The sequence below is a fragment of the Dendrobates tinctorius genome, unplaced genomic scaffold (genome assembly GCF_039654945.1).
Source record: "Dendrobates tinctorius isolate UK_male_01 unplaced genomic scaffold, ASM3965494v1 ptg000111l, whole genome shotgun sequence".
Classification (NCBI taxonomy): domain Eukaryota; kingdom Metazoa; phylum Chordata; class Amphibia; order Anura; family Dendrobatidae; genus Dendrobates; species Dendrobates tinctorius.
Window position 1 is genome coordinate 24431388 of NW_027361779.1, and position 20043 is coordinate 24451430.

At 41.6% G+C, this 20043-nt stretch overlaps 1 protein-coding gene across 3 annotated transcripts in view; it reads right to left on the reverse strand.

Moving 5' to 3' along the window:
- CASP8AP2 (caspase 8 associated protein 2) overlaps positions 1-20043 on the reverse strand; it is a 104091-nt gene that overhangs the window by 34276 nt on the left and 49772 nt on the right. For 2 of the 3 annotated variants that reach the window (XM_073589561.1, XM_073589562.1), the window contains 3 exons: positions 6702-6817; positions 4250-6195; positions 136-2692 (listed from right to left, as the gene is read on the reverse strand). In XM_073589561.1, the coding sequence (XP_073445662.1) occupies positions 136-2692; positions 4250-6195; positions 6702-6817 (4619 nt within the window). The remainder of the gene's footprint in view (positions 1-135; positions 2693-4249; positions 6196-6701; positions 6818-20043) is intronic. The other variant, XM_073589564.1, reaches the window with a different exon arrangement.

Here is a 20043-nt window from a genome sequence, read left to right on the forward strand (position 1 = left end):
GACCTCATAAAGTGGGTACAGTGGTCAGAATTGTAAAAATTGGCCCGGTCATGAACGTGCAAACCACCCTTGGGGGTGAAGGGGTTAAACTTTTCCTATTCTACAATTAAACTGGAAAACAAACAGCACATTTACCTTGTCCAAGAAACAACAACTTCTCCCTTCTTTTTGATGACGTTCTTTGCAGACAAGTTCGATGGAGAGACTTTGGAGGACTGGACGTTTATTGCACCATCACTAACAGCTCTTTTGTGTTTCCCCTTATTGGATTTCTCCAAGTGCAATCTGTCAATTATACTATGCTGAGTACCTTTATCCCCATCAGGGGGAGATAACTTTTTCTGACGTTTGGCTGATGGTTTATCATCTAATGACTTCCTTTTCTTTTTCCTCAAATTTAAGTCTGGAGTGTTGTCATCCAATGTTTCCACTGGTAATATTTCAGCAGGTTGAACTGGGCTGCATGTTTCCGTAACGCAGCTTGTAGCATTCTTTTCAGTATCCATTCCAGAAGGTTCTACACTATCATCAGAAATTTGTTTTACTTCAGTTGCGATTTCTACAGGTTTGCTTCTACTAGGAGGCAACTTAAATACAGATTCATTTTCTGATACCGCAAGGGGGACAATTTCTAGTTTCTCTGAGTCCACAGTAAAATTCTCAGCCACAACTGCTAAATCTAAGTGATCTGAATGGAGTATTTGGCTGTCATTTTGTTCTTCTGACTCTATGTCCAGCCTAGGTTCCATTTTAAGTGTCTTAGCTTCAATAGCTTTTATAGATCCGAGGGCGGTTTTATCATTCCGTTCTGGTGAGCAGTCAGAAACTGGAGAGCTAGAAGACACAGCGCGTCTTATTTTCACAATGAAATGGTCATTTGACTTTTCCATTATAACAGCCTGCATAGGTTCACTCGGATGGTACTGGAAGCTGCCTGATTCGCCTGAATCTTCCAAAGATCCAATGCTTGAGTTATCAGAATCCAAAGTTAAATGTATGTCTTGTTCAGTTGCATCTTCTTCCAGTACAGACCCCTCAAAGCACTTTCCATCAACTTCCGATATAGGCTCTGTAGCACAAGTTGGTCTAAGAAAACTGAGATGTGAATCTGATTTCAAAGGTGATGGAACAGTTAAAGATACTGCAAGATCTTCCAGAAGAATTGAAGAATAGGATTTGAGCCGATCATCTGATCCATTTAAGGACTTGCTGGAAGAGGCACTAGTAGGAGTCTCTAGTAAACAGCTTTCATCGAAGACATCAGGATTCAGTACGGTTTCAAGACAAGGGAAAGTTGGAATATGTGGAGACAAAATTAAGGGCCAGGAAAAAGCATCTTTAGGTGGAGTTTTATTTTCAGACAGGGAATCTAAATTTTCAAATTTCTGACTGGACACAGATTTTTCTGGAGTTCCAAATATCAACATGCTTTCTGGTACAGTGTTATAGGGAAAATTATCAGAATCACGAAGCAAGCTCTTAAAAATGTCCCCCATATGATCATCATTTACCAAATTAAAAGATAAACCAGAGGTATTTTGCTGATTTTTTGGTTCATTAGATGTAGACATCTTGGTGGGTGAACGAAGATGAAGCTTCGAGGTTGGGCTGACTTTACTACAAGGGAAATGAACCTTATTGTCATTAACAGTAATTGGGTTCAACTCCTTTACAAGTTCTACTTGCACAGCCATTCCAGTATCATTTTGAGTCTTTGGATGCGATACTTCCACTTGACTGTGGAACTCAAGTTTTCTTAGATGGGTAACTGATCCTGATTCGGGCAAAGTGTGTTTATCTACACGTTTGCTTCTCTCATTTTGAGAATTTGTTACAGGACCAGATTTTTGGGTATTCGGGCAGGATTCTGTATCTTTTTCTACTTCAGCCTTGTCACAAAGTTTCACAATCATTTCCTTCAAGATGTCAAACAATGAATCAAGTTGCTCCTCTATAAATTTCCACAGTCTTTTCTTCATATCAAGGAGATGTTGTTCAAAAATTCTGTCGACAATCCCATTCTTTTTCAACTTTTTCAGTCTTGTCTCGATTTGCCTACAAAGCTTTTTTTGCAATCTTTCTGGTGAGGAACATATGCAAGACCAGTCTAGATTTCTTACCAAAGTAATAAAATATAATGTTGCTGCTTCAATTATACGATGAAATTGGGTAAGGGAAAATTGAATCTTAAATTTCATGTATTTGTTTCGTATGTGTTTTCTTATAATTCGTAACATCTGAAGAACATCTTGAGTGCTTGATGGGGTGACAATTTTTAAGATCCCGTCCAGGCAACAATCTGCACTTACCTTTCTTTGTTTACTGGTTGGAAGTGCTGACAATTTTGATTGTGTGGCAATTTTTGTTTTCTTTTTTGTAGCAGATTTTTCTGCAAGCATAATCGGCTTCTCTGTATTGGACAAAGGTTCACTATGTTGACCAGACTGGCTCTTAGTCACACTAGTTATGTGGACTGGAACCAACTGGCCAGGATCACTTATAGGTTGGATTGTTTGGTTAGGTATTTGCTCTTCTTCACTTAAAATCTCCCCTTCTTCCAAATCATCGTTACAAACCATTACATGGATTTTACAGCCAAAGTCTAGCTTGTTATCTGGTTGACAATTTTCTTTGTTTACTTCATCAGATACTGATAAACATGTGGATTTGACATTTGTCTCCGGTAACAATTCTAAAGTAAAAATGGTAGAAAAAAAAATAGCAATTTGTAACCACGAACAACAGAAGACAACTTTTGCACATTTATGGATAACAAAGATAAATATATATGCTGAAGAAAAAAGCACTGACAACTGTATTGAAATAACACCTATAACTATACTTCTCAATACATTCAACAAGCAATATAAATGCTGTTAAAGGGTAATCTATCATATGGTTTTTACTAAGGGTAGCATGATGTAGGGGCAGAGATGCTGATTCCAGTGATTTATCAATTTTTAGTCTGCTTGCTGAGTTAAAAAAATAAATAAATAAAAAAAATTATCTGCTGCAGATGTACCAGCTCTCTGAATGTGGAGCTCTGCAACACCCCGTCCACATAATTGGTTGGCAGGTTTGTGTGTATACTGTGCATAGGTAAAAAGCTGCCAATCGGTGGTGGACATGGTTATACACAGCTCATGCATATACAACTGAATGGCAGCAGGTTTACTAGTTCTCTAGTGTTATCAGCTTTATCAGCAGCAGATCATCAAAACTACAGCAAGCAGCCCAGTAAAGGACCCATCGTTAGAATCAGGGTCTATCTCTCCATTATGCTGCTCTGAGATAAGGTGGTAAAAGCCTTGTGACAGATTCCGTTTAACAATAGCAAAAGGTTTGGTTCAAATAGTTATTTATTAACCATTATCACCAGATGAAAAACTGTTGAAGGCTAGCTATTAAGGTGTAAACGTAGTGGATAGCCATATAATATGTGAATTACTTTATTAGCAGCTGTTTGTTTTGCCTAAAAAAGGTTGGTCTCATGATGTCCATATTCTGCACTAAGGCACATGGAAAAGGCTAGTCTTTAATTTAGATGGACCTGTGGAGAGTCATATAGAGTTATATAGTCCAGGACCCTGCACTAGACTTAGCTCTTTAGTTTGTGACTTTTTATTTTGCACTGCATTATAACATACTCTGCTCTCATACATATCCAACCAGGTTTATTGGTTATGCATAAAAAGAATACTTCGCAATACAAGAAAGTTTGTTTTTGAAAAAGATCTAGGGAGATTCTAATGACATGACATTTGCTGCTTCTAAAAACAGTATTTTTTTAAATTGATATCTGTTATTAGTATAGTAAAATAAAAAAAAAAAAAAAAAAAGGAAGTCCTTGTTTAACTATTTAAAATAATAAAAAAAAAAACTCCACATGGTTGACCACAATATAACTCCTGAGAAAAAAAAAAAAAACTGAGGCCAGCAGATTCAATGAAAAGGCATTTTACACACACTGCTACACTACAATATCTTTGCGTGTACTTTGATTTGTTAGAAAGACTTATTAAAAAAACATAACAGCTAGTAATGATTTGAATAAAATATAACTTATATTGAGTCTTTTAAAAGCATAATGTATGTGAGGCTGCATAGTAGTATAATGACTTATTATAAGACTATTACAAGTCAAGAATGCCTTAGCAAACAAATCAAAGTATACACTGCAGAGGAAGGTTAATATCATGCATGCAAAACGACTTCTACAATATAAAGAGAAAACTGCAGTTGAGAATACCTTTATGTAAATTGCTCACTACAGAAGCCTTAGCTGTGCGCTCAAGCGTATGCAGAGCATTAGGCCGGCCTGGGCTTTTCAGTGGACTGAGGAGTTTTGGAATATGTCTTAAAATGTTAAAGTCAATAGAGCCTTCATCATGGAAACAATGCTTATTCTCAATTCCTTTTGTGCTTATGCTTACAAGGTCAGTATCTGGAGACTCACATATACCTTTTGGGGTTTCAGTTAGATTTGGTTTCAGTTTCACTACTTGGTCGTCTTCCTTACTTGGCTCTACGATACTGATTTCTTGAGTCTGTTCAGCAGGCGTAGAGATGTTAGGAGTTTCAGAACTAGGACTTCCACTGCATCTATCGATTTCTATAAACGAATCAAGATCAATAAGATCTGAACCATCAGAAGAACTGTGCATGTTCATCACCTCCGAGTCCACTCTATGTAAATCAGTAGACATAAGCTGTTTATCATCTATTGTTAACTTTTCCAGTAACTGGTTCTCATCAACAGCAGTATTTGTTTGCACTCTCTTTTCTATAACAGGTTCAGATGAAGACACTTGGTTGGAGTCTTCAATATTTAAAACTTTGGTTGATATGTTATCCAATGAAACAAGTTCACTGCGTTCTAAGTCAGTCTGTTGAGGACACAGAGAGTCAGCATGGTTTTGAGTTGTGCATTGTGGGGACGAACCTTTAGCTATGCTTTCCTCCACCTCACAATCCTTACTAAAGGCATCAGGGAAGATCCGATGTGTGTCTTCAGGTTGTTTCTTAGCGGGAGAAAGTGTTAAATTAAGGGTCTCCATAAAAGACAGTTTCAGGTCTTTTTGGCCACTGTCCACTTTAATTTTGTCACTATTTTTGCTCTTCTCACTTACTTTAGAATGGGAGTCTTTACCTTTGCTTGATGACTGATGCGCATCTTTTACTTTTGTTTCATGCATTTTATCCTTTCGGTCATGCTTATTTTGATCATGGTCATCTCTAGATCTCTTCTTTTCATCTCCTCTCTTTTCACGATCAGATCTTTCAGTTTTAGTGTCACGACTAGGCTTATTTCTTGGTGAGTTTTCATATTTGCTTTGTTTTGAATCTTTGTTTCCATGTTTGGAATTATTGTACTCTGAGGAACGTTTATCCCTTCTACCTGTATCACTACTTCTTTTACCATCACTTTGCTCCAAGAATTTACGGGAACCATCATCTTTTGGGGTTGAAAAAGATGTTCTTTTAGATCTTCGTGGCTCTTCAATTTTTTCAGATGTCTTATGCCTTGATTCTGTGTTTTTTTCTTTTTCATATGCTCTAGATTCCCTTCTGTGATTCCCATCCCTTTCATATTTTTTCACTTCTTTCTCTTTAGGAGAATTCAGATCTTTTTGCTGCATTTTTTCTTTAGAGGAGCTTGAATGGTATTTGCAGTCTTCTATATCAGAGCCAGCTTCAGACTTTGAATTTCTTTTTTCCTGAGAAGATTTATTTCTTCCACATTTTAGAGGTGATTTACGTATCTTTTCTTTTAGATCAGAACTTTCACATACTAAATTGGCAGAACTAGATTTTGACCTTTCCTTTGTCCGATTTCTCTCAGTGACCTTATTTAGGCTATCCAAGCCCATTTCTATGTTATTTGCAACATTCGCTCCAAAGCATCGCGGCTCCACATTGGAACTCTTCACTGTACTTTCTTTGCACTGCTTAGAAATAGGTTTATTTACTGGTGGCCATGTTGGGCTACTTTGAACACAAGACTTCTCCTGATCACAAAGATTTTTAGAACCGTGACTTATTATGTCTTTAGACTGTAAAGTAATGTTTTTCTTTGGCAAGTTCTCTGTGTTTCCAATGTTCTTTGAAACGTCATCGGATTGTGATCTATTGTTAATATTCATCAATGGTATTGGATTTGATCTATAACTGTGGTTCATTCCTGGCATGCCTAACCTGTTAATGACAAACATATATATTTTAAAATTTGTTCTATAAATGACCTGGCAGTATTATTCTCCAGGTTAGTACAATTATGGTCAAACTAAACTACTGGAACGCTGCTGTATGCGTGCACATTGTTTATAGAATCTTGCACAGGCACCCAAGAGCCTATGTTGGGTCAAACATCAAAAGTTGAAATTTCATCATACAGGCAGTTCAGATGAAGTGGTGACCCCTGGCAAGAACATAAAGACATATAATTTCTGGGGAGTCACAATAAGATTATGTTAACAGATTGAAGGATACTATGAATTTTCAGATAGAAATGACTAAACAAGGCACTGACTAAATTGGTAAATACATTTTCATTGGAAAAAAATAAAATGCACTGCGCTTTTAATTGTATGTATAATAAATAGTTACACAACCATATCAGTGGACACTTTCTATACCTTCTTTCTATATGTACTATTACAGCATGAGAACTATTGGAAATCAATGAGAAACTAAAGTATTACCTCTGATTTAGTCTGTTGATCTCATCTTCTTTACGTTTAATTTCTACTCGTGCAGTCTTAATGAGGGCAGATATATTCTTTTTTAAGCACTGATTTTCATTTTGCAAACTTGAATTCTGCAAACACATAAAAAACAAAAACTTAATTCGTAGTTTTATTGTACTACTAAAATGTTGCACAAAAAGTATTGAACAAAATTATATATATATATATATATATATATATATATATATATATATATATATATATTATATACACACACACACACACACACACACACACACACATACATACATACACACACACACACACACACATACATACATACATACATACATCAGAAAGAAGGAATATGAGAAGCTGGAGAAATACCAGGGCCTCAAAGGAGAACTGGAGAAGATGTGGAAGGTGAAGGCAAGTGAGTGATTCCAGTGTTGATAGGGGCACTTGGAGCAGTGACGTCCAAGTTGGAAGAATGGCTACAGCAGATCCCAGGAGCAACATCTGAGCTCTCTGTCCAGAAAAGCGCAATGCTGGGAACAACTAAGATCCCGCGCAGAACCCTCAAACTCACAGGCCTCTTGTATATAATCAAATAAAACTGTATAAACCAAGAAAGCAAAAATGGGTTTTGGGTTAAACAAGAAATAACGAAAATAAAAGGACATAATATAATGTGTGTCACTATGAAAAGGAGGCTACTCCATGAGGATTTCTAAATACACTTCTGGCTAGAATTTATTGGCTCCATTTTTTGGTAACAAATAAGTGCAAAATGTCATGAGGCGGAAACCACTTTAATTTTGTTTTTGGAGACAAACACAGGAGCAGACACATTTTTGCATTAACTGTATTGATGATTTGCTAATGTTGGCCCTTTTTCATTCCTCTTCTGAGGGACTGCCATGCCTCCTTACACCGACAGGCTCTGCTGGGCGAGTGGGTGGGAGACGGGTGGGGCCAGGACCGGATCCGGATCACCTGAACACGCTTCTGTGTTAGGTGTTGGGGTCCTGCTGGCCAGACTTAGGCTGGTTTCACATTAGCATTTCTGCGCGCAGCGCATCGAGCGCTATCGGGCGCATGCACCCCTATGTTTAACATTCAGGGCGCATGGTCTAGCACTTGCACGCGTTCATGTGCGATTTCGTGCGCATGCGCTTTTTGCAGGTGTGCGCCTAGACGCTACATGTTGCATTTTTTGTTCCGCCCAACCTCGTAAAAAAAACGCATGCGATCGCGTGCGCACGGAATGCGCCAAAAAAACACATTACAGTCTATGGGGTCGCAGGCGTGCGCATGGATATGCGCCCGCTTGCGCTTTTGAGCGCATGCAATTTTTGAGTAAACAATGTCTAGACACTGGTTTAATCCACCCCCTACACAAAGAAACATTGTTTGGGGGGGGGGGGTAGTGTGGATAAAAGACGGTGTTGGTACTGGCAGACCACTAATCTACAGACAACCTGGAAGAGAGACAAGAGCATACAGAAATCTTTAGAGAAGCAGCAACTTCAAGAATGTGAGTACTCTAACCTAATGTCTGCCTGTCCTTTTTTAACCCCTTCACCCCCAAGGGTGGTTTGCACGTTCATGACCGGGCCAATTTTTACAATTCTGACCACTGTACCTTTATGAGGTCATAACTCTGGAACGCTTCCATGGATCCCGGTGATTCTGACATTGCTTTCTCGTGACATATTGTACTTCATGTTAGTGGTAAAATTTCATTCAAATAACTTGCGTTTATTTGTGAGAAAAACGGAAATTTGGCGAAAATTTTGAAAATTTCGCCATTTTCCAACATTGAATTTTTATGCCCTTAAATGACAGAGATATGGCACCCAAAAAACTCGATAACTAACATTTCCCACATGTTTACTTTACATCAGCACAATTTTGGAACCAAAATTTTATTTTGTTAGGAAGTTATAAGGGTTAAAAGTTGACCAGCGATTTCTCATTTTTACAACACCATTTTATTTTTACGGACCACATCACATTTGAAGACACTTTGAGGGGTCTATATGATACAAAATACCCAAAAGTGACACCATTCTAAAAACTGAACCCCTTAAGGTGCTCAAAACCACATTCAAGAAGTTTATTAACCCTTTAGGTGCGTCACAGGAATTCTTTTAAATATTTAAAAAAAAAAAAATTTACATTAACTTTTTTCACAAAAAAAGTACTTCAGGTTCAATTTTTTTTATTTTACCAAGGGTAACAGGAGAAATTGGACTGCAAAAGTTATTGTGCAATTTGTCCTGAGTACGCCGATACCTGATATGTGGGGGGGAACAACTTTTTCGGCGCATGGCAGAGCTCAGAATGGAAGGAGTGCCGTTTGACTTTTTCAATGCAAAATTGGCTGGAATTCAGATCGGACGCCATGTCACGTTTGGAGAGTCCCTGATGTACCTAAACAGTGGAAACCCCCTACAAGTGACCCCATTTTGGAAACTAGACCCCCCAAGGAACTTATCTAGATATGTGGTGAGAACTTTGAACCCACAAGGGCTTTACAGAAGTTTATAACGTACAGCAGTACAATTAAAAAGTCATTTTTTCCACAAAAATGATCTTTTCACCCCAATTTTTATTTTCCCAAGGGTAACAGGACCCTAAAAGTTATTGTGCAATTTGTCCTGAGTACGCTGATACCCCACATGTGGGGGTAAACCACTATTTGGGCGCATGGCAGAGCTCGAAAGGGAAGCAGCGCCATTTGACGTTTTTGGCTGGAATTGAGATCGGACATCATGTCGCGATTGGAAAACCCCTGATGTACCAAAACAGTGAAAACCCCCCACAAATGACACCATTTTGGAAACTAGACCCCCTAAGGAACTTATCTAGATGTGTGGTGAGAACTTTGAACCCCCCAGTGCTTCACAGAAGTTTATAACGCCCGGGCGTGAAAATAAAAAATTCGTATTTTTTCCACAAACATGATCTTTTAGTCACCATTTCTTTTATTTTCCCAAGGGTACCAGGAGAAATTGGACCCCAAAAGTTGTTGTCTAATTTGTCCTGAGTACGCTGACGCCCCATATGTGGGAGAAAACTACTGTATGGACACACGTCGGGGCTCGGAAGGGAAGAAGTGACATTTTGGAATGCAAACTTTGAGGGAATGTTCTGCGGGTGTCATGTTGCATTTGGAGAGCCCCTAATGTACCTAAACAGTGGAAACCCCCCACAAATGACCCCATTTTGGAAACGAGACCCCCTAAGGAACTTATCTAGATGTATGGTGAACACTTTGAACCCCCAAGGGCTTCACAGAAGTTTATAATGCCCGGCCATGAAAATAAAAAAAATCGTATTTTTTCCACAAACATGATCAATTAGTCCCCAATTTTTTTATTTTCCTAAGGGTAACAGGAGAAATTGGACCCCAAAAATTGTTTTGCAATTTGTCCTGAGTAGGCTGATACCCTACATGTGGGGGTAAAACACTGTTTGGGCGCATGGCAGAGCTTGGAAGGGAAGGAGCACCATTTGACTTTTTCAACTCAGAATTGGCTGGAATTGAAATCAGACGCCATGTTGCATTTGGAGAGCCCCTGATGTGCCCAAACAGTGGAAACCCCCAAATCCAACTCCAACCCGAACCCCAACACACCCCTAACCCTAATCTCAGCCCTAGCCCTAACCCTAACCGTAACGGAAAAATGGAAATAAATACTTTTTATTTTATTATTTTTCCCTAACTAAGGGGGTGATAACGGGGGGTTTGATTTACTATTTATGGCGGTTTTTATGTTTGGTGGCTGTCGCACGCTAAAAGACGCTTTTTATTGTAAAAATAGTTTTTGCATCACCACATATTGAGAGCTATAATTTTTCCGTATTTTGACCCACTGAGTCATGTGAGGTCTTATTTTTTGCGGGACGAGTTGACGTTTTTATTGGTACCATTTTCGGGCACGTGACATTTTTTGATCGCTTTTTATTCAGACTTTTGGGACGCAGAATTAACAAAAACCAGCGTTTCATGAATTTCTTTTTGGGGGGGTGCGTTTACACCGTTCCGCGTGCGGTAAAATTGATAAAGCGGTTTTATTCTTCGGGTCAGTACGGTTACAGCGATACCTCATTTAGGTCTTTTTTTATGTTTTGTCGGTTTTATGCAATGAAAACTATTTTATATAAAAAATAATTATTTTTGCATCGCTTTATTCTGCGAGCTATAACTTTTTTATTTTTTCGCTAATGATGCTGTGTGGCGGCTCGTTTTTTGCGGGACAAGATGACGTTTTCAGCGGTACCATGGATATTTATATGCGTCTTTTTGATCGCGCGTTATTACACTTTTTCTTTGGCGGTATGATGATAAATCATTTTTTGCTTCGTTTTTTATTTTTATTTTTTAAGGGGTTTGCTAAAGGGGTTAACTAATGGGACAGTTTTATAGGGCGGGTCGTTACGGACGCGGCGATACCTAATATGTGTACTTTTATTCTTTTGGTTTTTTTTATTTTCAAAAAATGGATTTGGGGGAATATTTTTTTTTTTTGTAATTTAATTGGCGATTTTTTTAAATTATTTTAACACTTTATTTTTATTTATTTTTTACTTTATTAAATAGTCCCAGGTGGGACATCACTGTTCTGTGACAGATCGCTGATCTGTCACATCACAGATCATTGTGACAGATCAGCGATCTGTCACAGGCAGTGCAGAAGGCTTCCCCATGCCTGCGCTTTGCAGGCACTGAGGAAGCCAGCTTCCTGCAGGCCCCCCGAAAGCCCCCGTCGCCATCTTGGATTCGGGGGCCTGCAGGAAAGGAGCCCCCGGCAGCAACGCTGCACATTGCGCTGCCGTGGGGGGCTCAGGGAAGCACGGAGGGAGCCCCCTCCCTGCCGATGCTTCTCTTTAACCCCCGGTACGCCGCGATCATGTTTGATCGCGGTGTGCAAGGGGTTAACGTGTCGGGGGCGGTCCGTGACCGCCCCTGACACATTGTGCCGGGTGTCAGCTGTGATAATCAGCTGACACCCGGCCGCGATCAGCGGCGCTCACCACGTGGGCGCCGCTGATCGCGGTAGACGTACTATCCCGTCCATGGGCATAGGGGCCCGGGTCCCATGGACGGGATAGTACGTCGGATGTCAGGAAGGGGTTAAATTTATTATGTACTAATGTATTTTTTCTTTTATTGCAGCATGTCTTCTGGAGAGGAGTACACACCGGCCACGGCAAGTGAGGACTAACAGCAAGAGCAGCTAGTCCAAGTGCCGGCAGTGAAACGGCCTGTAAGTATAGATTGACTGTGAATATCCCTTTATTTTTTTTCCCCCCTGCCTTTTCTTCTGTCCTGTTTTGGTCTTCAATCTCTCTTTTCTGTATCTTTTTCATTTCCAAATCTTTCCAAGATTCTAATGTTTTTCTTTTTTTTCTAGGCTCCCAAACAGGACAAAGAAATCGCCCTGGACAACAATGCCCTGATCAACTTGGTCCAGGAGCAGCCGTGATCCGCAGCACGCGGACACGGTGGTGACCCGGCAGCTCTGGAATGAGGGGGCCGCTGCGCTGATGGAAAGCTGAGACAATGCCTCTCAAAGGGTCCGCAAGGATTTTCGTAAGTATTTCAATGCTCTGTGATGCGGCAGTGACTCTTGTCCATGATCACACAGGTTTGGGTCATGCTAGATATATAGTATTTATCACACCTGGGCAGGTGAATACACACGAGTTAACCTGCAGCGTCGCTTCAGTCTGCATTATCTATTGCACGCAGACTGGAGCGATGCTGGAGTTTAAATAATATATGTATATTACTGCCCAGGTGTGCTAATTTCACCATGATAACAGGCTTGGGGATTGTAGAAGTTGTATAAACTTAATCATCTCTATAGTCTGCGTTCATACTGAAGCCACAGTGGAGATCCTATATTAATATTTATTCTCAAATGGTCAGGTGTCATAAAGAGTGAAGAATGCTATTGCATCCCAAAATCACTATTTGCAACATCAGGACATTGCTCGTTGGATTCGTTCAGCGGTTCTGTAGTCACCTGGCCAGGAGTGCTAGTAAATTAATGATGCACAAAACACAGCATCATGAATTCACAAGTACACCTGGGCAGGTGATTATTGTATTGGAGTGTATAAAAAAAAAAAAAAAAAAAAAAAAAAAAAAAAAAAAAAAGTGCACTCAGAACCGGTATCCAAACAGGTTTTTTATTAACATATACACACAAGAAAACAATTTTACACCATTTGATCATGCCATTCCACACGTCCTACATCACAGAAAGTAGGCCGCAAATTGGTCCCTCATTTGGCCAACTTCAACTGATGACCTGAGAGGGTGCTGAGTGAATTCAGGCAATGGGTTTGCAGCTGGTTCTTCGAGTTCAATAATAATAATAATTTTTATTTTTATAGCGCCGACATATTCCGCAGCACTTTACATTTCAGAGGGGATTAGTACAGATAATAGACAGTAGATTATAACAAATACCAAGAGGAAAGAGGGCCCTGCTCGCAAGCTTACAGTCTATGTGGAAAGAGGTAGACATGAAAGGTGGGTGGTAACAGTTGCCCTGATTGTATGGACCAGCCATAATGTTAAGTATGTAACAGTACAAACACAGAGGGCTAATGGATGCATAAAGCATGTGGGAACATGATGCGGGAAATCTGGTTATGGTAAAACTTTTGGCTGTGCCACACAGGGATAGATTAGGTTAATGTGTTGAGGCGATAGGCCAGTCTGAATAAATGCGTTTTCAGGGCACAAGTTCAAAGTTAGGGTGCTCTTTAGCCATAACAAAATTACGAAAAACCACACACGCCTTCACCACCTCATCCACTGTTTCCAGCTTTAGATTAATGGCTGTGCCGAGAATGCGCCATCTGGAGACAAGAATACCAAAAGCACACTCTATAGTTCTTCGGGCCCTGGTCAGTCTATAATTAAAGATTTTTTTGGTGTGGTCCAAGTCCCGACTGGAGTAGGGTTTCAGCAGGTTTTGGCACATTTGGAATGCCTCATCCCCAATCAGTACAAATGGCTGTGGCGGCCCTTCGGTGTGGGGAAGAGGCTGTGGCATGGGGAAATTAAAATGGTTGCCATACAACCTACAGCCCATGTCAGAGTTCTTAAAAGCCTGCGAGTCATTCCCCCGGTGAAATGGCCCAATGTCCACCGCAACAAACAGACAGTCTGCATCTGCAATGGCCATGAGTACTGTAGAAAAATACTTTTTATAGTTAAAGTGCTCAGATCCAGTTCTTTTGGGTTTTATTATCCGGATGTGTTTCCCATCCACCGCTCCCAAACAGTTGGGGAAATTGCAGACTGTCCAGAATCTTTCAGCAATTTCCATCCACTTCTCTGCGGTGGGCAGGGGAATAAATTCTTGACAGAGAACGTCCCACAAAGCCCGGCAGGTGTCCGCAACTATTCCCGACAAGGTGAATATTCCAATCCGGTACTGGAAGTGGAGTGAAGAAAGGCTCTCTCCAGTAGCCAGGAATCTGCGAAACAGAGAAAGAACTAAGAATTAATATTTAGGTCTAAGGTTTTTTAAAACAATAACATAAAAAAGGATTAGTATCTGGCATAACAATAATTCAGCAGACTTTTGCTTAATACATGACAGACCAAAAACAATTATGCAGGCATTGTTTTGTTAATATTACGTACCGTAATGTGACCAGGAGCCGTTCCTCAGGAGGAATCGCACGACGGAGCTGTGTGTCCTGTCTCCGGATGGCTTCTTGAACACTATCAAGCAAATCCATGAAGCTTTCTTGGGACATCCGGGTATAGTCAGTAAATTTTGCCGGGTTTCCCTGGAGCTCGCTGTAAAGGGTGTGGTACGCTCCACGGCTCTCACGGAGTTCAATAATCGGATGTATCCACAAACGCCCCCGCTGCCGTCTTCGCTGTCTCTCTCCCCCTTTGTTGCTGGCAAGCAAATGCAAAAGCCTGAGCCAGCGCGCTGTCCAAAGCCAAGTTAAAGTGAAAACTCTACCAACGCAGATCCATGTTCACAAAGGAAAAAGCAAGCAAATCTGAAGAATTCAGCTGTAAACAGGGTCTATATTAAGAATTCCCATGATACACGCCCACTGTTGTCCCATTGGTGGAGTCTGTTTCAAGAATTTTTCAAGGATTTTCCTCCTGTGAAATGTGACACAGACAACGCATGCGCATAAAAAACGTAAACGCATGCAAAAACGCATGAAATCGCATACAAACGCTGCATTTTTTGTCATGCGCACGCTGATGCGTTAAAAAAAAAAAACCCGCTGCATTTAGTGTGCACGAAACGCTGCGCAAAAAGGCGCAAATGTGATACTAGCCTTATGAGGATATGGGGTGGCAGTACATGCCGTACTCATAGTCTCTACCTGGGAATACAATTGTGACATTTCACACTGTATCCCTCCAGAGGTAACGTAGAAGATCCACCTGAAAAGAAATGACACACACTGAGGTAGATATGGGTCTAATGAAAGACCCGTGTCCACCTCCTACTGACACAAAGCTAAACTGAACATCCTAGTTCCTGTCAGTGGGGTGTACACTGCGGAGCAGATAACTTTTTTTCTACATAGTGTCAGCCTCCTAGTGGCAGCATAGCGTACACCCCATGGTGTCCTGTGTCCCCGAATGAAGCGATAGGGAAATTTTGTTTTTGGAGAGAAACACAGGAGCAGACACATTTTTGCATTAATTGTATTGATGATTTGCTTATGTTGGCCCTTTTCCATTCCTCTTCTCTCAATAGTTTCAATTAAGAAGAAAAAATTGATTGCACATAATTGAAAGACAAAAAAAAATAAAAAAATGCAGAATTGTATATAAACAGACAGGATTCGGCATGTTAGGCTAAATGCACATGTTGCAGAAAATTTCTGCTCAAAAACCTGAATCCCTTCCCAGGAACCGCACTTATTTTTCCACTGCGGTTTTTCCTTGGTTTTGATGCGTTTTTTTCCGCAGCGGTTTCAAACCGCATGGAAGAAGCCAAAACCGCGGAAAAATCCGCAAAATTAATGAGCATGCTGCGTTTTTTACCGCGATGCGTTTTTTTCTCGGTAAAAAACGCATCAATGTGCACAAAAAGTGCAAAATGCATAGAAGTGACTGGGAAGCTTATTTTTAGCGGTTTTATAGTGAAAACCGCGGTAAAAACCGCTAAAAAAAACGCTGTGTGTGAACACAGCCTTACACTCCTTGTCTAGTTTTAATCATGTCCAGGACAAATTGCATCTGGGACATAACCCACAAATGTCTGAGATATGTGGGTCAGCAAAGAAAAATAAAAGCTGTCTGTTTGTTTTTTTTGTCAGAGCCATGGATCAAACTCTCCAAAGTAAATCAATCAGTCCGTGAAAAAAATGGATATCACTTTGATGCTTTATGCTGTCCATTTTTTACATGGGTAGGAGAAGATTTTAACATTTTTTTCTTTTGCATAAGAGAAAAACTGATAAAAGTGACCAAAAATTGAGGGAAAGGTGGCTAAAAATTATGATAAAAATGTCTGATTTTTTCTTATACAAGAAAGAGTAATAAAAGAGGGATTTTTGGTACTTACCGTAAAATCTTTCTTGGAGCCTTCATTGGGGGACACAGGTTACCATGGGTGGATGCTGCTGTCTGACACTATGCAAATAAGAAAAAGTTAGCTCCTCCCCGGCAGTATACACCTACCAACAGGCACAAATTACCTCAGTTGGGGGGCGTGGATATGGAAGCGACGGAGTAGGACGCGCTCTGTGGAAGCTCCTGCCATCCTGACAGCATCCGGTCAGTGGACCCCTGTTTTAGCGGCACACTTGCCTATCTTCTGACCCCTCTGGACCCGGGGTTGCTCCTGGACCCCCGCGGGAGAGCAGGGCTGGACTTCTTGGTGTCTGCGGCTCTGAAAACTTGGGCGGCCGGCGGGGCCTGCACGGTGAGGGGGCCATCTTGGAGGCGCGCTCTGCTGGTGAGAGACGCGGCGCCGGGATCCATCGCTGCAGCACTGAGGGAGCAGGATGGTGAGTGGATAATTTAACCATTTGTGAGGGACAAGCGTTGCGTGCCCTGAAAAATTGGGCCCCGCGTCCCCCTTTTTACCATATTGCCTGCCCTGTCAGTGCCATAATTATCGGGACCTGGATCCCTCCCTTGCTGTGGTCCCTGTGAGGGTTGCTCCCTGGGCTGTGGGGTCCCTTGCTTGCCGCCTGGGGCTGGACATTACCTTCTTGTGAGACGCTGCGGGTCTGTGCTGCACCTGGGACCCTGCAGCCACCATTTGATCATCATACCCAGTCTGTCTCTTTGATTCGGAGATTCCAGAGTACACGGTTTCTACTATCCGGCTGTGCCCTACTGCTTCTAAAATGAGTCGTTCCAAGGGGTCTGGAACAGCGGCTGAAAAACTAAAGGAATATGCCAGAGTAGACCATGCTGAGGGCTCTAGATCTACTAAAAATAATCCCGCGCAAGCTCAGCGTAAGAGCTGCCCCTCTGAAGGTGGGGAAGAGCGTGAGCAGGAGGAATTAACCCTTAAACAGGCATTGGAGCAACTCATGCAGGCCATCTCCTTGACCAGGACGTCTCTGTCTGGGAAGACAGAGGACGCATATACCGAAGTGGGACGCCTCCGACAAGATATGCAAGCCATGAAGGGCCGCATTACGGAGGTGGAGACGCGGGTATCCCAGGTGGAGGACACCATCAAGCCCATGAAGGCTAAACTAATGAAAGTGGCAGGTTCCATGAATGCGTGGAGGCAAAAAGCAGATGACCTGGAGAATAGAATGTGTCAGAACAACATCCGAATTATTGGCCTGCCGGAGCGATCGGAGGGACAACATCTGGAGAAATTACTAGAAGATTGGCTTAAAACCACTTTGGGCGACGAATTCTCCTCAGTCTTTGCAGTGGAGAGGGCTCACAGAGTCCCTACTAGGACTCTTCCTCCGGGAGCCCCGCCTAGGCCCTTTCTGGCGCGCATTCTCAACTGCAGGGATAGAGACGTGGCTCTACGACTGGCACGGCAAAAAAGTACTATTAAGTTCAACAATGCCACGATCTCGATTTTCCCGGATTTCTCTGCGGAACTCCAGAAACAACGGGCGCAGTTTATGGAGGTCAAAACACATCCACGGGAGAGGAATGTTGTGTACTTGATTTACCCGGCCCGGCTCCGGGTGGTCCACGGGGGTTCTACTTTGCTTTTACAGATCCGGCGGAGTGGCTGCGATCTCATGGAGGGTCTGCTGAAATGGAATCCTAATGCATCTATTGTCAGTTGGTATTTTTCTATTAATCGGCTGATTGGAGCTTTACTTGAAGGCGTCCAGGTTACCAACAATACCGGATACTGGGCTCAGTGATGGTATCCCCCTTGTTTGTTTTGTGATGGGAGTACAGGACTTTGCTCCTACGTTGTTTATTGTTTATTCACTTTGTTGTTTTTTTCCCGTAGTGGTTTTTGGTATTTTTTAGGTTATAATCACAGTCGACAACAATTTCAGTCTCCGGGTGATGTATCTACACTTTGCACGGGTAATACTATGCATCATGTTCAGAGGAGCAAAATATGGGGTCGGAGTTAATATGTATGACATGGAAGGTGAGGGGAATAAAAACTCCTTGAAAAAAGATCAATAGTCCAATAAAGCTCCCTGGTGCCAGACAACAGATGGGCATTGGCATCGTTAGATGCTGCCAAGGCTTTTGACTCTCTTGAATGGCCTTTCCTTTCCGCATGTTGACAAAGGTATGGCTTTGGCAATCAATTTATAACATGGATCAAAATATTATACATGAAACCTAAGGCCCGTATTATAATAAATAATTCTATATCTGAGTCTTTCGCGTTGCATAGGGGAACCAGTCAGAGTTGCCCTCTTTCCCCGGCTCTCTTCGCCCTTGCGATTGAGGCACTAGCAATACGCATAAGGTCCTTCCCTAATATCCGAGGTATAGATATAGCAGGCCGGGTAGATACCATAGGCCTATATGCCGATGACATGGTGATATTCTTGAATAAAGTGGAAGAAACTTTGCCGCAGGTGATATCCCTTATAGACAAATTCAGTAAATATTCAGGTTTACATATAAGTTGGGAAAAGTCTGCCCTGTTACCCCTGTCCCATGCCCCGATTCCCCAGCTGGTGGCTCTCTCCTCGCTGCCTATTGTATCTAGTTTTAAATATTTGGGCATCCACATCTCTAGTAATAGTATGCTTGATCTACAACTCAATGTCCACCCGCTGCTGGACCTAGTTAAAGCTAAATTTGCATCTTGGAGTAGGCTCCCATTATCTGTGGCTGGACGAATTAACCTGATTAAAATGATATTACTCCCTAAGTTTGGCTACTCGCTCCAGTACTATTTCAACTTTACCTCTGACAGGAATTCTTAATTCGCAGGGTCCCCAGGGTCTCATATCCTCCCTGTACACATATATGCTGTCAGTAGGGGCAGAAGCTCTATAAAGATGAAGTGGGAACGACTCATCCCTGATGCGCAAGGAGAGGAGTGGGAGGAGATTCTGGAGTCTCTGACTGGAGTATCACCATCCATTAATAGCAGAATGATACAATTATATGTAATAAATCAATCACATTTGACTCGGTGCGACTTTTTAGCATGGGTCGGCTTCAATCATCAGAATGTTTGCGCTGTCACTCACCAGATGCTGATTTTATCCATATGGTGTGGCAGTGTCCCACTATCCTACACTACTGGAAAGAGGTGACTACACTACTGGCGTCCCTGGTGCAGACGCCTGTCCCTCTAGAGTCATTGGTTTGCTTGTTTGGGGTGTGGGAGGAGGAGATTTGGGATCGATATGTTGGGGTCTTCTTGCGCGAGATGCTGTTTATGGCGCAGAAGGTGCTGGCACTGAGGTGGATGGGGGGCTCAGGTCCTTCCCTTAGATTTTGGATTGAGTTGGTGAATTCAATTGTTCCATATGAGCGCACGTTGTACCACAACAGGGGATGCCCGGGTAAATTTGAAAAGATCTGGGAGAGGTGGAATTCCTCTCACCTCACTTAACAAAACTGAGACATCACATGTGACACTATGATATAGGGAGCCAGGCTGCGGAAATAGTAGATATTAGTTGAGGTACTGGTAGTTTAGGAGTTTTAGATAGCTCTTACTGTTGCATGACATGACAAGGTTTGTGAAATTAGAGTGATATACATATGGGGAAATACATAAACAGTTATCCTTTACATATGCTTGGAAGGAAATGTACACATTACCTTGTTTATCTATAAGAGTGTGCAATCTCTTTGTATTATATTTTACTATGGAAAGAGACATGTGTGCTTTGTATAGTGTCTGTTATCATAATTCATTGTGTATGA